Source organism: Heteronotia binoei, chromosome 12 (genome assembly GCF_032191835.1).
Source record: "Heteronotia binoei isolate CCM8104 ecotype False Entrance Well chromosome 12, APGP_CSIRO_Hbin_v1, whole genome shotgun sequence".
NCBI lineage: Eukaryota > Metazoa > Chordata > Lepidosauria > Squamata > Gekkonidae > Heteronotia > Heteronotia binoei.
Genome location: NC_083234.1, coordinates 12,122,162 through 12,138,296, shown reverse-complemented (window position 1 = coordinate 12,138,296; position 16,135 = coordinate 12,122,162). Strand labels below are relative to the sequence as shown.

Below are 16,135 nucleotides of genomic sequence, written 5' to 3'. Positions count from 1 at the left end.
TAGTTTTCTCAACGGATTCTCATTTCTGCCTCGGGATGCCTGTAGACCAGGGGTGGCCAAACTGTGGCTTGGGAGCCGCATGTGGCTCTTTCACACGTATTGTGTGGCTCTCGAAGCTCCCACTGCCCTGTCGGCCATCTTGGAGAAGGCATTTCTCTCTTTAAATCACTCTCCAAGCCAAGCCAGCTGGCAGCTTGGAGAATGAATTTGATGTTAAAGCTGCTTCCTTTCCCCCCTCCCCTCCCTCATTTATTTTCATGCTTTCCCGTCTGTCTGCCTTGCAGCTCTCAAACATCTGATGTTCGTGTCTTGTGGCTCTCAAACATCTGACATTTATCCTATGTGGCTCTTACGTTAGGCAAGTTGGGCCACCTCTGCTGTACACTATTCGGTCTTGGCTGATGATGGCCTTAGCCAGGGCCAAGAAACAACTTCATTTATTTGCTGTTGCCGAGGTCGGGTTCCTTCATCCAACCCCAGCAGGAAATTCACCGCCTTCTCTCAGCCCCGGCCTGGCTCCCTTGACATCTCTGAGAGCCAGTTTGGCGCAGTGGGTAAGTGCGCGGACTCTTATCAGGGGGATCCGGGTTTGATTCCCCACTCCTCCACTTGCAGCTGCTGGAATGGCCTTGGGTCAGCCATAGCTATCGCAGAGGTTGTCCTTTAAAGGGCAGCTTCTGGGAGAGCTCTCTCAGTGCCACCCACCACACAGGGGGTCTGTTATGGGGGAAGAAGATGGAGGAGACTGTAAGCCGCTCTGAGTCTCTGATCCAGAGAGAAGGGCGGGGTATAAATCTGCAATTCTTCTTTCTTTCTTTCTTTGAGCCAGTTTGGTGTAGTGGTTAAGTGTGCGGACTCTTATCTGGGAGAACCGGGTTTGATTCCCCACTCCTCCACTTGCACCTGCTGGAATGGCCTTGGGTCAGCCTTAGCTCTCGCAGGAGTTGTCCTTGAAAGGGCAGCTTCTGGGAGAGCTCTCTCAGTCTCACCCACCTCACAGGGTGTCTGTTGTGGGGGAGGAAGGTAAAGGAGATTGTGAGCCGCTCTGAGACTCTGAGATTCAGAGTGGAGGGCGTGATATAAATCCAGTATCTTCATCTACCTCACAGGGTGTCTTTTGTGGGTGGGGAGGAAGGTAAAGGAGATTGTGACTTCCTGTAACTCCGGCACAGATGGTGGGAAATCCGACTGGACGCTGCGGAGGGAATAGGATGACCCAAGGCCCTTCCAGAAGGTGCAAGTGGAGGAGTGGGGATAAATCCAATATCTTCATCTACCTCACAGGGTGTCTTTTGTGGGTGGGGAGGAAGGTAAAGGAGATTGTGACTGCTCTGAGATTGAGAGTATAGGGCGGGATATAAATCCAATATCATCATCATCTTCTTCTTCTTCTTCCTCCTCCTCCTCTCCAGGTGGCAGTGGTGCTGGCCAGGTTTCACGTGCCAGTAGAGAGCCAGGGGCGGCTCGCTGGTGAGATTGATGCTGCATCTTGGGTCAATTTTTCTGGGCTCATCGGCTCTCATTCTCCCTCCGACAGCCCCAGACAAGGTACGGAAGCTGGTTCCGGGGCCACTGCAGAGATACTTCTCTTCCTGGCCTGAGCACGGCTCATCTCCACAGGGAGCACATTGCTTCCTTCTGACCAGCGGTGCAGTTAGATAACTTTAGACTCTGGTAGATAATTGGGATGCCTAGAGGGACCTGTCCATGAAAAATAGGTTCTCAGCCACTGGGCCACGGCCTTTGTTCTGGAGGGCTCGTCCACTATGGTGGCCAACTCCAGGCAGGGAGACGCCTGGAGATTTGGGGGTGGAACCTGGGGAGAGGGTGCTGTCAGAATCTAGGGTCAGTCCCAGCCAAATTCCAGGGTCAGAACCAGTGTTCCCTCTAAGCTGAATTAGCGTGAGCCAGCTCACAGATTTTTAGCCACCAGCTCACACAGTTTTGTCTTAACTCAGGAAAAATGGCCCCAGAGCACACTAATTGATGCAGGAGCTCACCACTTAAATGCCAGTAGCTCACAAAGGAGATTTTTTTGCTCACAAGACTCTGCAGCTTAGAGGGAACACTGGAGGGGTGGAATTCTAGCGGGAGCTCCTTTGCATATTAGGCCATACCCCCTGATGTATCCAATCTTCCTAGAGTTTACAAAAAAGAGCCCTGTAAGCTCTTGGAGGATTGGCTACATCAGGGGTGTGTGGCCTAATATGCAAAGGAGCTCCTGCTAGAATTCTGGTCAGAATCAAAGTTGAAAGGTCAGTTGCTGAGTGACCAGGGTCCGGTTGAGAGCATTATTCAGGAAGCAGGATCCAACAGTCCAGGGACGAGGTTTTCCAGGTCAGACTCAAGAGCCAGAGCAAGGAGCAGAGTTCAAAGCTGTGGTCACTGAGTCAAGAAGCTGGCGGCTTGTTGCTTCCACATCTAACAGCTTCCCTTGGCTGGTTCTTATAGGGACCAGTTTGCAGCTGGTAGCTCGGGAGCAATTCTGCAGCAACTCAGGCAGCTGGCGTTGGGCCAGGAGGCAAGCGCTTCCTCGTCTCTCTTGCAGTTCTTCTCAGAGCCTCTGTCTACGGCGCTCAAAGGGTGATACTGGAGGGCTGGGAATAATTAACTGAGTGTCACCCGTTGACTCAGGGCAGGCGACTGTCTGTGGCTCCGCAGCAGGTGATGGCTTGTAACTCCCTGTCGGCCTGCGGTTTGCCTTCCTGCTTGCCTGCTTCTGCTGGCTCAGAGCTGGTTACGGGTGGCTCCTCTTCTCCCGAGGAGTCTTCACGGAGTCCTGAGTGACCCACGACAGGCGGGGTTGGAGGAAGGGAGGGGCCACAGAAGGCTGTAATGCTGCAGGGTCCACCCTCCAAAGCAGCTATTTCCTCCAAGGGAAATGATCTCTGTAGTTGGGACTTCAGTTGTAATTCCAGGAGATCTTGAGGGTTGACGGCTGTCGTGTACGCAGACCAAAGTGAAGACTGTATAGGGCAGGGGTAGGGAACGTCGGCTCTCCAGATGTTTTTTTTGCCTACAACTCCCATCAGCCCCAGCCATTGGCCATGCTGGCTGGGGCTGATGGGAGTTGTAGGCAAAAAAACCATCTGGAGAGCCGACGTTCCCTACCCCTGGTCTAGGGTGTTCGTGCCGGGCTCATTGGAGCCATACAAACGGAGCTTGGGGACTTGGGAACAACGGGCAGCAGGATCCAAATCCCTGCTGCCCTGCACCAATCACGAGCCCCCTGCTGGTTTGAAGTACCCAATAACGTGCTTGCGTGGGAACCCTGAGTTGTATATGGTTGGCCTCGTTCCTCAGGCTTGAAGCGCAGCATACTTAATGCTGTATCTAATAAAGAGCTGATATTCACTACCACTTCGCCTCTTCAATGCATCGAACCCGCTATATTATAGTGGCGACGAGGATGGGATCCTGGTGAGCAGGCCCAGCGACCGGCATTGCACCACGCATCGCTGCATCCGTTTCCAGCAACGTATCCTGCACTGCCGCCGATAATATAACGGTCTAATCTGGACTTCTGCCCTTCTGTCCAACCCTGAGGATGCCATTGCTCCTAACCTGGCTTGGCCTTCATCCTCCTCCGCCTTTTTATGGGCTGTTTCTCCAGGGTCTCGCCCTTCCTCAGGCTGCTTGTTCTGGCCATAGATTGGCAGGACTTTTTTCACTGCACCGTTTCTGTTACTGAAAATTCTCTTCCCCCAAGATTGTTTTTAACGTTCAGTAGTGGGAAAAAAGCAGGAGCCCCGTGGCACAGAGCGGTAAAGCTGCAGCACCGCAGTCCGAGCTCTCTGCTCACGACCTGAGTTCCATCCCGGCGGAAGCTGGGTTCAGGTAGCCGGCTCAGGTTGACTCAGCCTTCCATCCTTCCGAGGTCGGTCAAAGGAGTCCCCAGCTTGCTGGGGGGAAAGTGTAGATGACTGGGGATGGCAATGGCGATCCCGGCGGAAGCTGGGTTCAGGTGTCCGGCTCAAGGTTGACTCCGCCTTCCATCCTTCCGAGGTCGGTAAAAGGAGTCCCCAGCTTGCTGGGGGGAAAGTGTAGATGACTGGGGAAGGCAACGGCAAACCACCCCATAAAAAGTCTGTCGTGAAAACGTCGTGATGCGACGTCACCCCAGAGTCGGAAATGACTGGTGCTTGCACAGGGGACCACCTTTACCTTTACCTTTTTACCTTTACTTTTACCACATTAGGGCTGTCTTTTTACCCTCCTGGGGATTAAAGTATCCCCAAGGAGAGCAGTTTTTATTGGGGAAATGGCACACATGAGGGGAAAGTTATCCTCCCTCCTCCTCAGTGCTATGGACTCGGTCCTCATCATTTTCCACCCCACCCATCATGGCTGCTTCCTGCAGTGGAGTTACCTATCTGGGGATCTGATGCAGGGTCCCCAGCGATCTGTGATGATTGACCCTGAGAATCTGCTTTGCAAACCAGCCAATGGCAATCCTACTTCAGGTGTTGTTTCACCAGGGCTTTTTTTGGTAGCAGGAACTCCTTTCAATATTAGGCCACACAACCATGATGTAGCCAATCCTCCAAGAGCTTACAGGGCACAAAATAGAGGGCCTACTGTAAGCTCCGGGAAGATTGGCTACATCAGGGAGCGGGTGGCCTAATACGCAAAGCCCTGGTTTCCACCGAGCTTTCCCTTCCGCTATGCGCGGCGAGAGTGAGTCATTTTCCTTACGTCTTGGAAGCGTTTCTCCAGCGTGGAGCGAATGTTGGTCTCGATGCTGGTGCGTTTCTTTCTCTTGCGCCCAAACATTTCGCTCACAGATGCATAAGAAGTGGGGGTGTTCACAGAAGAGTCTAAAGGGGAAGATTCTGCGGGTGGGGGGAAAAGAGAGAGGAAAAGAAGCATTCAGAGAAGGAAAAGAAGCATCCACTGCGAAGGTTCTAGGCAGAATCCCTCCCCCAGATTTCCCCTGCCCTCAACTCTCCAGCAATTACCAAGCACACAACAATATGCATACAACAATAAAGAAATAAATGTCCTTCCTTCACTAGATAATAATCAGGGCTTTTTTCGTAGCAGGAACTCATTTGCATATTAGGCCATACACCTCTTGATGTAGCCAATCCTCCAAGAGCTTCCAGGGCTCTTCTTCCAGGGCCTACTGTAAGCTCCAGGAGGACTGGCTGCATCAGGGGTGTGTGGCCTAATAGGCAAAGGAGGTCCTGCTAGAATTCCTTACAGGGCTCTTCGTACAGGGCCTGCTGAAAGCTCCAGGAGGATTGGCTGCATCAGGGGTGTGTGGCCTAATATGCAAAGGAGGTCCTGCTAGAATTCCTTACAGGGCTCTTCTCACAGGGCTTACTGTAAGCTCTTGGAGGATTGGCTACATCAGGGGTGTGTGGCCTAATATGCAAAGGAGGTCCAGCTAGAATTCCTTACAGGGCTCTTCTCACAGGGCTTACTGTAAGCTCTTGGAGGATTGGCTACATCAGGGGAGCGTGGCCTAATATGCAAAGGAGGTCCTGCTAGAATTCCTTACAGGGCTCTTCGTACAGGGCCTGCTGAAAGCTCCAGGAGGATTGGCTGCATCAGGGGTGTGTGGCCTAATATGCAAAGGAGGTCCTGCTAGAATTCCTTACAGGGCTCTTCGTACAGGGCCTGCTGAAAGCTCCAGGAGGATTGGCTGCATCAGGGGTGTGAGGCCTAATAGGCAAAGGAGGTCCTGCTAGAATTCCTTACAGGGCTCTTCGTACAGGGCCTGCTGAAAGCTCCAGGAGGATTGGCTGCATCAGGGGTGTGTGGCCTAATATGCAAAGGAGGTTCTGCTAGAATTCCTTACAGGGCTCTTAGTACAGGGCCTACTGTAAGCTCCAGGAGGACTGGCTACATCAGGGGTGTGTGGCCTAATATGCAAAGGAGGTCCTGCTAGAATTCCTTACAGGGCTCTTCGTACAGGGCCTGCTGAAAGCTCCAGGAGGATTGGCTGCATCAGGGGTGTGTGGCCTAATATGCAAAGGAGGTCCTGCTAGAATTCCTTACAGGGCTCTTCGTACAGGGCCTGCTGAAAGCTCCAGGAGGATTGGCTGCATCAGGGGTGTGTGGCCTAATAAGCAAAGGAGTTCCCGCTACAGAAAAAGCCCTGTTTAGGCCACACCCCCTGATGTAGCCAATCCTCCAAGAGTTTCCCGGGCTCTTCTTCCAGGGCCTACTGTAAGCTCCAGGAGGATTGGCTACATCAGGGGTGTGTGGCCTAATATGCAAAGGAGTTCCTGCTCCAAAAAAAAAAGGCCCTGAAAATAATACACAGCTTGGCTGTTGTTGACCCTATTCCTGGTGCATGGTCTGAACTGAACCTCCAGCTTTGCTAATATAAGGGCTGTCGTGTTATTCTTCACTTCTGCTCTCTGTCTCACGGAGGACCCCTGATTAGTGTTGGAGACAGATTTGAATTACTGCTTCAGAAAAAGATCTGTCGAGTCGCTTCTTTTTCAAACCACATGCGTCTCTGTGACCTGAGATCTTTCTGCAGCATGTACACTTTAAGCTGATTAAGCCTGCAAATCTCTCTCCCCCCCCCCCATTTTAAGAGTTACAGATGGCAGAACAATGCTTTCCTCACACTAAGGAGTGCTTCTTTCTCCAGGGCTAGGTTGCCAACTCTGGCTTCGGAAATACCTGGGGGTTTGAGTGCAGAACCTGGGAAGGGCATGGTTTGAGGACAGCAGGGGCCTCTGCGGGGTTGAAAAGCAGCCGTTTCCCCCAGTGGGACTGATATATGTAGTCTGGAAATCCACTGTAGTTCCAGGAGATTTCCAGGCTTCACCTGGAAGCTGGCAACCCTACTTCATGTGCTCTAGAAAACTCAAAACTGGGTTGCCAGCTCCAGGTTCAGACATAACTGGAGATTGGAGGGTGGAGCCTGGGGTTTAGGGAAGGGAGGGACTTTCATGGGGTATACTAATGAACATAAGAACATAAGAGAAGCCATGTTGGATCAGGCCAATGGCCCCTCCAGTCCAACACTCTGTGTCACATAAGAACATAAGAGAAGCCATGTTGGATCAGGCCAATGGCCCCTCCAGTCCAACACTCTGTGTCACATAAGAACATAAGAGAAGCCATGTTGGATCAGGCCAGTGGCCCCTCCAGTCCAACACTCTGTGTTACATAAGAACATAAGAGAAGCCATGTTGGATCAGGCCAGTGGCCCCTCCAGTCCAACACTCTGTGTCACATAAGAACATAAGAGAAGCCATGTTGGATCAGGCCAGTGGCCCCTCCAGTCCAACACTCTGTGTCACAGAAGAACATAAGAGAAGCCATGTTGGATCAGGCCAAAGGCCCATCCAGTCCAACACTCTGTGTCACATAAGAACATAAGAGAAGCCATGTTGGATCAGGCCAATGGCCCATCCAGTCCAACACTCTGTGTCACATAAGAGAAGCCATGTTGGATCAGGCCAATGGCCCATCCAGTCCAACACTCTGTGTCACATAAGAACATCAGAGAAGCCATGTTGGATCAGGCCAATGGCCCATCCAGTCCAACACTCTGTGTCATATAAGAACATAAGAGAAGCCATGTTGGATCAGGCCAATGGCCCATCCAGCCCAACACTGTGTCACACAGTGGCCAAAAAAAATTATATATATACATATATATACACACTGTGGCTAATAGCCACTGATGAACCTCTGCTCCATATTTTTATCTAACCCCCTCTTGAAGCTGGCTATGCTTGTAGCCGCCACCACCTCCTGTGATAGTGAATTCCACATGTTAATCACCCTTTGGGTGAAGAAGGACTTCCTTTTATCCGTTTTAATTGCAATTAAAACGGCATTATCCGTTTTAATGCCATGAGTACATGTTCCAAAGCAGCCATTTTCTCCAGGAGAAGCGGAATACATGTTTTAAATAAATAAATAAATAACAAACAAATGATTTATGTAGTCTGGAGAACAGTTCTAATTTCAGATCATCCGCTACCGCTTGGAGACTCAGCAGATAGCGGGACCACAGAGGTGCGATGACTGAGAAAAATAACGAACTCTCTCCATTTACAAAACACTTTCTCTGTGTAATATCAATAGTCCTCAACAGTCCATAATAGAATTACAATAACGCAGTTTCTGGGGAACGCCACTGCCAATTTCTATCTGTCAGCGTTTAATTGCAATTAAATGCTGGCAGATAAAAAACTGGCAGTGGCGTCCCACAGAAAAATGAAAAAAAAAAATGTTCCACAAAAAAAGTAAAAAAAACCCCAGAGGAAGCCGGGAAAAGAACGGTGACTCTTCGAGTCTACTGAACCTATCAATATGAAAAACTGTCCCTAGAAGGATAGTCCATATCCAAAATGAAATTGGACCAGTTCTTTTACCGTTGGACTGGATTCAGAAAGTATTATGATTTTTGGACAGTAGCAATGTTAATAATAATATAATAATAATATTTTATTTCTATCCCGCCCTCCCCGCCGGAGCAGGCTCAGGGCGGCTAACAACATTTCATACAATAAATTATACAATGGATATTAAAACAACATTAATCTTAAAAACATTCTAATTATAAGTTAAAATCAACATTTCTGGTGCTATTCTATCAGCGAATATGATGGCAAATCATTTTAAGCAAATCTTTTGATCATTCAGTCGGCAAAGGCCATCTTAAAAAGGATGGTCTTGCAGGCCCTGCGGAACTGTTCAAGGCTCCGCAGGGCCCGCACTTCTTCCGGGAGCTGGTTCCAAAGGTGTGGCGCTGCAATAGAGAAGGCCCGTGTGCGAGTGTTCTTTAATTTTGCCTCCTTCGGCCCGGGGATAGTCAGTTGGTTCTTCCCCACTGACCTCAGTGCTCTCTGGGGTTCATATGGGGAGAGACGGTCCCTTAGGTAGACAGGTCCTCGGCCATATAGGGCTTTAAAGGTAATAACCAGCACTTTGTAACGAACCCGATATATAACTGGCAGCCAGTGCAGTCCACGCAGGCCCGGCTATATGTGCTCCCACTTCGGGAGCCCTAATAACAACCTAGCCGCTGTGTTCTGCACCAGCTGCAGCTTCTGCGTTTGGCACAGAGGCAGCCCCATGTAGAGGGCATTACAGTAATCCAATCTTGAGGTGACAGTTGCATGAATCACTGTTGCTAGGTCCCGGCACTCTAGGACGGGGGCCAAATGCCGTGCCCGCTTCAGATGAAAAAACGCCGACTTGGCAGTGGCTGCTATCTAGGCCTCCATTGGTAATGAAGACTCCAGTAGAACCCCCAAGCTCCTGACTTGGTGCGCCGCTTTCAGCGGTACACCGTCAAAAACCGGGAGAGGAATTTCCCTCCCCAGAGTGCCGCGACCCACGCAAAGGACCTCTGTCTTCGTCGGGTTCAACTTCAGCCCACTCAGCCTAAGCCAAGTTGCCACGGCCTACAAAGCCAGGTCCAGGTTCCCTGGGATGCAGCCAGGCCGGCTGTCCATTAGCAGATAGAGCTGAGTGTCATCTGCATAATGGTGACACCCAAGCTCATACTTCCGGGCAATCTGGGCAAGGAGGCGCATATAGATGTTGAATAACATCGGGGAGAGGACTGCTCCCTGCGGCACCCCACAATCTAGTGTGCGCCTTAGGGATAGCTCACTCCCGATTGCCACCCTTTGTCCCCGTCCCTTGAGGAAGGAGGAAAGCCATTGTAAGGCCAACCCCCTAACCCCTATGTTGTGCTACTGGATGGTTTTCTAACTGCATTATTGTATTGTAATTCTATTATGGACTGCTGTGGACTATTTATATTACACAGAGAAGCTGTTTTGTAAATGAAGAGTTTGTTGTTTTTCTCAGCCACTTGGAGACCTGGCAGCTCTAACTCAAAAACTGGCACTCCATTTTGCCATTGCAGGGGTTGTTCTAATTAATAATACTATTAATTTAATTTTTGGGGAATGTGCAGGAGACTATCCCCCCCTAGTGGCTCAGAGGTGTATTAAGAAGACTGAAGAAGACGACTGCAGATTTATACCCCGCCCTTCTCTCTGAATCAGAGAGCGGCTTACAATCTCCTATATCCTCTCCCCCCATAACAGACACCCTGTGAGGTGGGTGGGGCTGAGAAATCTCACAACAGCTGCCCTTTCGAGGACAACCTCTGCCAGAGCTATGGCTGCCCCAAGGCCATTCCAGCAGCTGCAAGTGGAGGAGTGGGGAATCAAACCTGGTTCCCCCAGATAAGAGAGCTCTGGCTGACCCAAGGCCATTCCAGCAGGTGCAAGTGGAGGAGTGGGGAATCAAACCCGGTTCTCCCAGATAAGAGAACTGTGGCTGACCCAAGGCCATTCCAGCAGGTGCAAGTGGAGGAGTGGGGAATCAAACCCGGTTCTCCCAGATAAGAGAGCTCTGGCTGACCCAAGGCCATTCCAGCAGCTGCAAGTGGAGGAGTGGGGAATCAAACCCGGTTCTCCCAGATAAGAGAGCTCTGGCTGACCCAAGGCCATTCCAGCAGCTGCAAGTGGAGGAGTGGGGAATCAAACCCGGTTCTCCCAGATAAGAGAGCTCTGGCTGACCCAAGGCCATTCCAGCAGCTGCAAGTGGAGGAGTGGGGAATCAAACCCGGTTCTCCCAGATAAGAGAGCTCTGGCTGACCCAAGGCCATTCCAGCAGCTGCAAGTGGAGGAGTGGGGAATCAAACCCGGTTCTCCCAGATAAGAGTCCGCACACTTAACCACTATGCCAAACTGGGGGGTTCATGGGGGTTCTCTCCTTTTCATCATCAGCTACTACAGCCAAGATTCCGGGGGGGGGGGGGCGGCGGGGAATTAAAAGTCAGCCAGACTATTGAGACAATCTAATATCCACCTTATTCTCGATTGGCCCCCTTTTCAACCCAAGGAGTACCTGCGTCGCTCAGCCATTTCTCCAGCAGCGGTTTTAACTTGCACATGTTCTTGAAGCTCAGGTTGAGGGCCTCGAAGCGAGAAATGGTGGTCTGGCTGAAGTCGTTGCCGTAGAGCTTCCCCATGGCCAGGCCCACGTCCCCCTGGAGAAGACACAAGAAGTTGTGGAGAAAGGGAAAAACACTTGGAGAGAACTGGCAGTATTCCATCACGCATTTCCGATTCCCACGATGCCTAGATCAGGCTTGAGTCAGACATGGAGCTGATTTGTACGGAGAGCAGCCCAGTTCACAACCGGACACTGGGCAGGTACAGAGCCTGCAGGGAGACTGCTTGTGCTGCATTCAGGCTCCTGCCGCAACACAGCCCCACTTGCTTGGAAAGGCGGAGTCAGATTAATGTCCTTCTCTGAGTCCCTCAGCTGAGGGGTTCAGAGCTCCAGCCCTCCCACAGAATCATCCATGACGTATCTATCTTTTCCATAAAGCCACAGCCATAGTTTTCTACCAAAGCGAAGCCTGCGTGTTCAAATGAAATGAAGACACTTCCCTCCTGCGTCACTCTGCTTCTGCTTCTCTACCCTTCCTTTGTTCTGTCGAGTTTTGGTCTGCAAGCTCTTTGGGGCGGGGACCTGCCTTCTTGTTCTCCACACAGCATCATGCGTGTAGACAGGATAACAAGCCCTCCCTCCAGCTGAAGTTCTTTTAAGGTCTACGACTACACTGGAGTTTGAAGATGCTCCCCACCGTTACCTGCGTGAACCCCAGCTTGATCCGCCTTTGTTTGAAGGTCTTGGCGAACTTCTCTAGCTCTTCTAGGTCGTTGGCTTCGTCTGTTGCTGTGGAGGAGGGCAAGTGTTTGGCAACTTGTAAATGCTGAGGTACCTCCAGGTGGGGCTCTAGTGACGAGCCAGGGTGCCCGGGACGTCCGACCGCCTGTCAAAACACAACCCAGTGCAGAATCTTCAGTACCGGACACCAGCAAAGACACTGGAGTATCTCAACTCTAAGCGAAGGATTCACAGAAACCAGCAAGGCTGCTCAGACATACTTCATTGCACGGAATCCAAAAGATCTACCACCTCCTCTGGTTCCATTCTCACAAGCTCTCCAAAATCAATCAAACTCAGATCTTAAGCAAGGGTAGTGAGATTTGTTCCTTGAACACCCTTGTTGTGAATGTAAATACATGGTTGCTCTTCTATTACAGGCCAGTCAGCCTAACAACTGTCCCGGGCAAATCATCAGAAATTGTAATCCAAGATAGACTTGTTAGGCACATGGAAGGACAAGGCCTGCTGAGGGAAAATCAGCATGGCTTCTGCAGAAGGAAGCCCAAGTGCTTATCAGTTCTCCTGGCCCTCCAAGGGATACCGCTTTCATTCAAATGAGGGCAGGGAATAATAAGCTCTGCTTTACTATGACTCCACTCATTTTCAGAAAGACTAGGGAGGGCGCTGAGGGAAGTACTGAAGAGTGCCAGGGCACCCACGGGCGTCATGTTGGGGAAACCTCCCTTACAGAGCTGCTGCCACTCCGAATACACAGCATTGACTGACTTGAGGGACCAGTGGTCTGATTTGGTGCAAGGCAGCTTCACATATTTACATGCTGATACTCTTGTGTGTGTGGGGTGTGTGTGTGTCCCAGCTGGGATGCAGTGTGTCTTGCTGTTTTCAATGCAAGGGTTTTTGATAATCCAATTCTTGAATCCTTGTTTTGTTGCTCTAGAATGCCAGGCTATGATTTATCTGGCATTCTAGAGCAACTTCCCTCCTGTGTCACTCTGCTTCTGCTTCTGTGATTCAGAACAGCACGTTGCCTTCAAGTCCAGTGTTTCAGGGCATCCACAAAGCTTGTGCTTATATCAGGGCTTTTTTTCACAGCAGGAACTCCTTTGCATATTGAGCCACACCCCCCCTGATGTAGCCCATCCTCCTGGAGCTTACAGTAGGCCCTGCACTAAGAGCCCTATAAGCTCATGGAGGACTGGCTGCATCAGGTGGGTGTGGCCTGATATGCAAAGGGGTTCCTGCTACAAAAAAAGCCCTGCATTTCACAGCTCTGGACTTTGTGGGTTCTCTCTGTGGGTGGACACGAGGCACTCTGCAGAACTCAGGGGAGCAGCAGAGGGGGGAACATTTTCAGATCCAGCCAGTCCTGGCTGGATTGGGGGTAGGAGAGAGGCAGATCTCACCCCTTCTCTCGTCTTTTGTGTTCTGCTGGGCTCTGCGAGAACGCAGCCGGAGGGGTCAGATTCCCATGATCCCTCCCCATGGAATATCTCATCTTGTTCCAAATCCTGTCCCGCTGGAGGTTTGGTGCTATGAATGTGCCTGCGTCCTCCTTTCAAAGCCCTCGGTTTCTAAAACAAAGAAAGGCAAGGGAAGGTTCCAGAAAGCCCACTGGCTTTGGATCTGCAAAACTGGGTACTGAACTTGAGCCAAAATGCATTTGCTGTGCAAAATACCCTGCAAAATCCTCCCGTGTGAATCTGGATTCCAAATTTTATCCAGATGCTCAAGTATTTGGTATCTGCTACGTAATATTAAAACGTTTCTTTCCAATATTTGTTATTCGGCAATATTTGATAGTTGGCCTGTCTTGGTATTTAGTATTTGAGAGCATGGATTGATGGGTAAAAGGGAGTCCTAAGTTGTAGGACAAATTAGTTTTATAAAGCTAAGTAGGCTTTTTTTGTAGCAAGAACTCCTTTGCGTATTAGGCCACACACCCCTGGTGCAGCCAATCCTGCAAGAGCTTACAGCAGGCCCTGTACGAAGAGCTTTGCAAGCTCCAGGAGGTAGGGTTGCCAAGTCCAATTCAAGAAAAATCTGGGGACTTCAGGGGTGGAGCAGGGAGACTTTGGGGGTGGAGCCAGGAGACATTAGGGGTAGAGCCAAGATCAAGGCTGTGACAAGCATAATTGAACTCCAAAGGGAGTTCTGGCCATCACATTTAAAGGGACGGCACACCTTTTCAATGCCTTCCTTCCATAGGAAATAATGAAGGATAGGGGCACCTTCTTTTGGGGCTCATAGAATTGGACCCCCTGGTCCAATATTTTTGAAACTTGGGGGGGTGTTTTGGGGAGAGGCGCTAGATGCTATACTGAAAATTTGGTGCATCTACCCCAAAAAACAGCCCCCCCCCAGAGCCCCAGACACCCGCGGATCAATTCTCCATGATTTTCTATGGGACTAAATCTCCATAGGGAATAACAGAGTTCCCAGCAGACATTTCCCTCCCCTCCCCCCGCTTTCTGACGACCCTAAAGTGGGGGGAGGGTCTCCAAAGCGGGGGATCCCCTGCCCCCACCTGGGGATTGGCAACCCTACCAGGAGGATTGGCTACATCAGGGGTGTGTGGCCTAATATACAAAAAAGAAAGCCCTGAAGCTAGGGTCTTGGTCTTGTTAGTTCCTTGATGGGAAATCCTTTGGGGAATCCCATGACATTTTCCTGAGCTCCATGATGGACGAAAGGTGAGATATAAATTACACACATGGAACACATCTGGAACACATGAGGTGCCTGAAGCTGCCTTATATTGAATCAGACCCTTGGTCCACTGGCAATGGGTCTTGCACAGAGGTCTTTCACATTACCTCCTGCCTGATGCTTTTAACTGGAGATGTCAGGAGAGCCAAGCAGAGGCTCTCTCCCTGAGCCATGGCCCTTCTCCAGAACACACAGAGCTGCCTTATACTGAATCAGATCCTCAGCCTATCAAGGTCAGTCCTATCTACTCAGACTGGCAGTGGCTCTCCAGGGTCTCAGGCTGAGGTCTTTCACATCGCTTCCTGCCTGAGGCTTTTTAACTGGATAGGACAGGGATTGAACAGGGTTGCCAAGTCCGTCTGCCTCTGTGGCGGGGGACTTGTCCTTCAAGCGCACAAAGAGTGTGGGGCACGATAATATCACCTGGAAGTGACATCATCGCACTGGGGACGTTGTGCGGGGACACTCTAGGACTCTCACTAAAAACTCTATGGCACCATAGAGTTTTACTGGGATTCCTAGAGCATCACACCGGAAATGCTCTCGGAATTGTGGTAAAAGTCTACGGCACCATAAAGTTTTAGTGCGAGTCCTAAAACGTCCCCGTGCGATGATGTCACACGCCGACGGGCTCTTCAGGGGCGGAGACCCCCCTAGCACTTTCTCCCTGCCAGCGGGTTGGGGCCCTCCCAGGCGGAGGAATCCCTGACCCTTGGCGGGAGCTTGGCAACCCTAGGATTGAACCTGGAACCTTGTGCATGCCGAGCAGAGGCTCTAACACTAAACCATGGCCCCTCACCTAATAGATTAGATTTCATATAGGATGACTGCCAAATCATTGTCAAGATATGCTTGCAAGCCTGAGGTTCCGTATTTTCATATTCAAAATCTGACAAACAAAACTAGAGACACTGCCATTATTTGAATTATTTGTTTTGGGGCAACCCTGAGCTTTGTGGCAGGGCATGCAGGCAGTCCCAGTTTCAGTCTCTGGCATTGCAGATATCCAGGAAGACTTTTCTCTTTGTTCCAGCCGCCTACAGCCTGCTTTTTGATGATTGGACTGTCCAATTTCTCCCTCTCCTCCCCCCATCATTTTTTTTTTAACAAAGGCCTTAAAATATCAACATTTTGATCTACCTTAGTCTAAGCAAGTTCTCTGAATCAGCAGCTTCCATTTTTTCCAAAAAGGTAAGTCGCTATCCTCCACCCTTTTTCCACAAGGGAAAAAGTTAGAGACTTACCTTTAAAAAAAAAAAGAAAAAAGAAAGCTGAGGATTCAGAAAACCTGCTTAACCAATTTTTTTTTTGAATGGGGAGGGTGCTGTGATGTCATCAATGACGACAGCACCCTCTCTTGAAAATCATCATTGTTTAAGGCAGGGGTGTCAAACATGTAGCACGAGGACTGGATTAGGACAGCTTGGTGTAGTGGTTAAGTGCGCAGACTCTTATCTGGGAGAAGCAGGTTTGATTCCCCATTCCTTCACTTGCACCTGCTGAAATGGCTTTGGGTCAGACATTGCTCTGGCAGAGGTTGTCCTTGAAAGGGCAGCTGCTGTGAGAGCCCTCTCCAGCCCCACCCACCTCACAGGGTGTCTGTTGTGGGAGAGGAAGACAGAGATTGTGAGCCGCTCTGAGACTCTGAGATTCGAGGTGGGGGGCAGGATATAAATCCAATATCATCTTCTTCTTCTTCTCCTATCAGGCACATGAGCAACCCCACTGTTGCCTGCTTCCTTCTCCCTCTCTTGCTTCCTTCTGCATCACAGCTTGCTTTGCTAGGCTTGCT

General features: G+C 50.3%; 1 protein-coding gene across 2 annotated transcripts in view; it reads right to left on the bottom strand.

The window, feature by feature from the left end:
• Positions 1-16,135, bottom strand: part of POU2F3 (POU class 2 homeobox 3) — a 183,930-nt gene that overhangs the window by 23,203 nt on the left and 144,592 nt on the right. For both annotated transcript variants that reach the window (XM_060251847.1, XM_060251848.1), the window contains 3 exons: positions 11,597-11,779; positions 10,846-10,987; positions 4,696-4,832 (listed from right to left, as the gene is read on the bottom strand). In XM_060251847.1, coding sequence (XP_060107830.1) covers positions 4,696-4,832; positions 10,846-10,987; positions 11,597-11,779 — 462 coding nt within the window. The remainder of the gene's footprint in view (positions 1-4,695; positions 4,833-10,845; positions 10,988-11,596; positions 11,780-16,135) is intronic.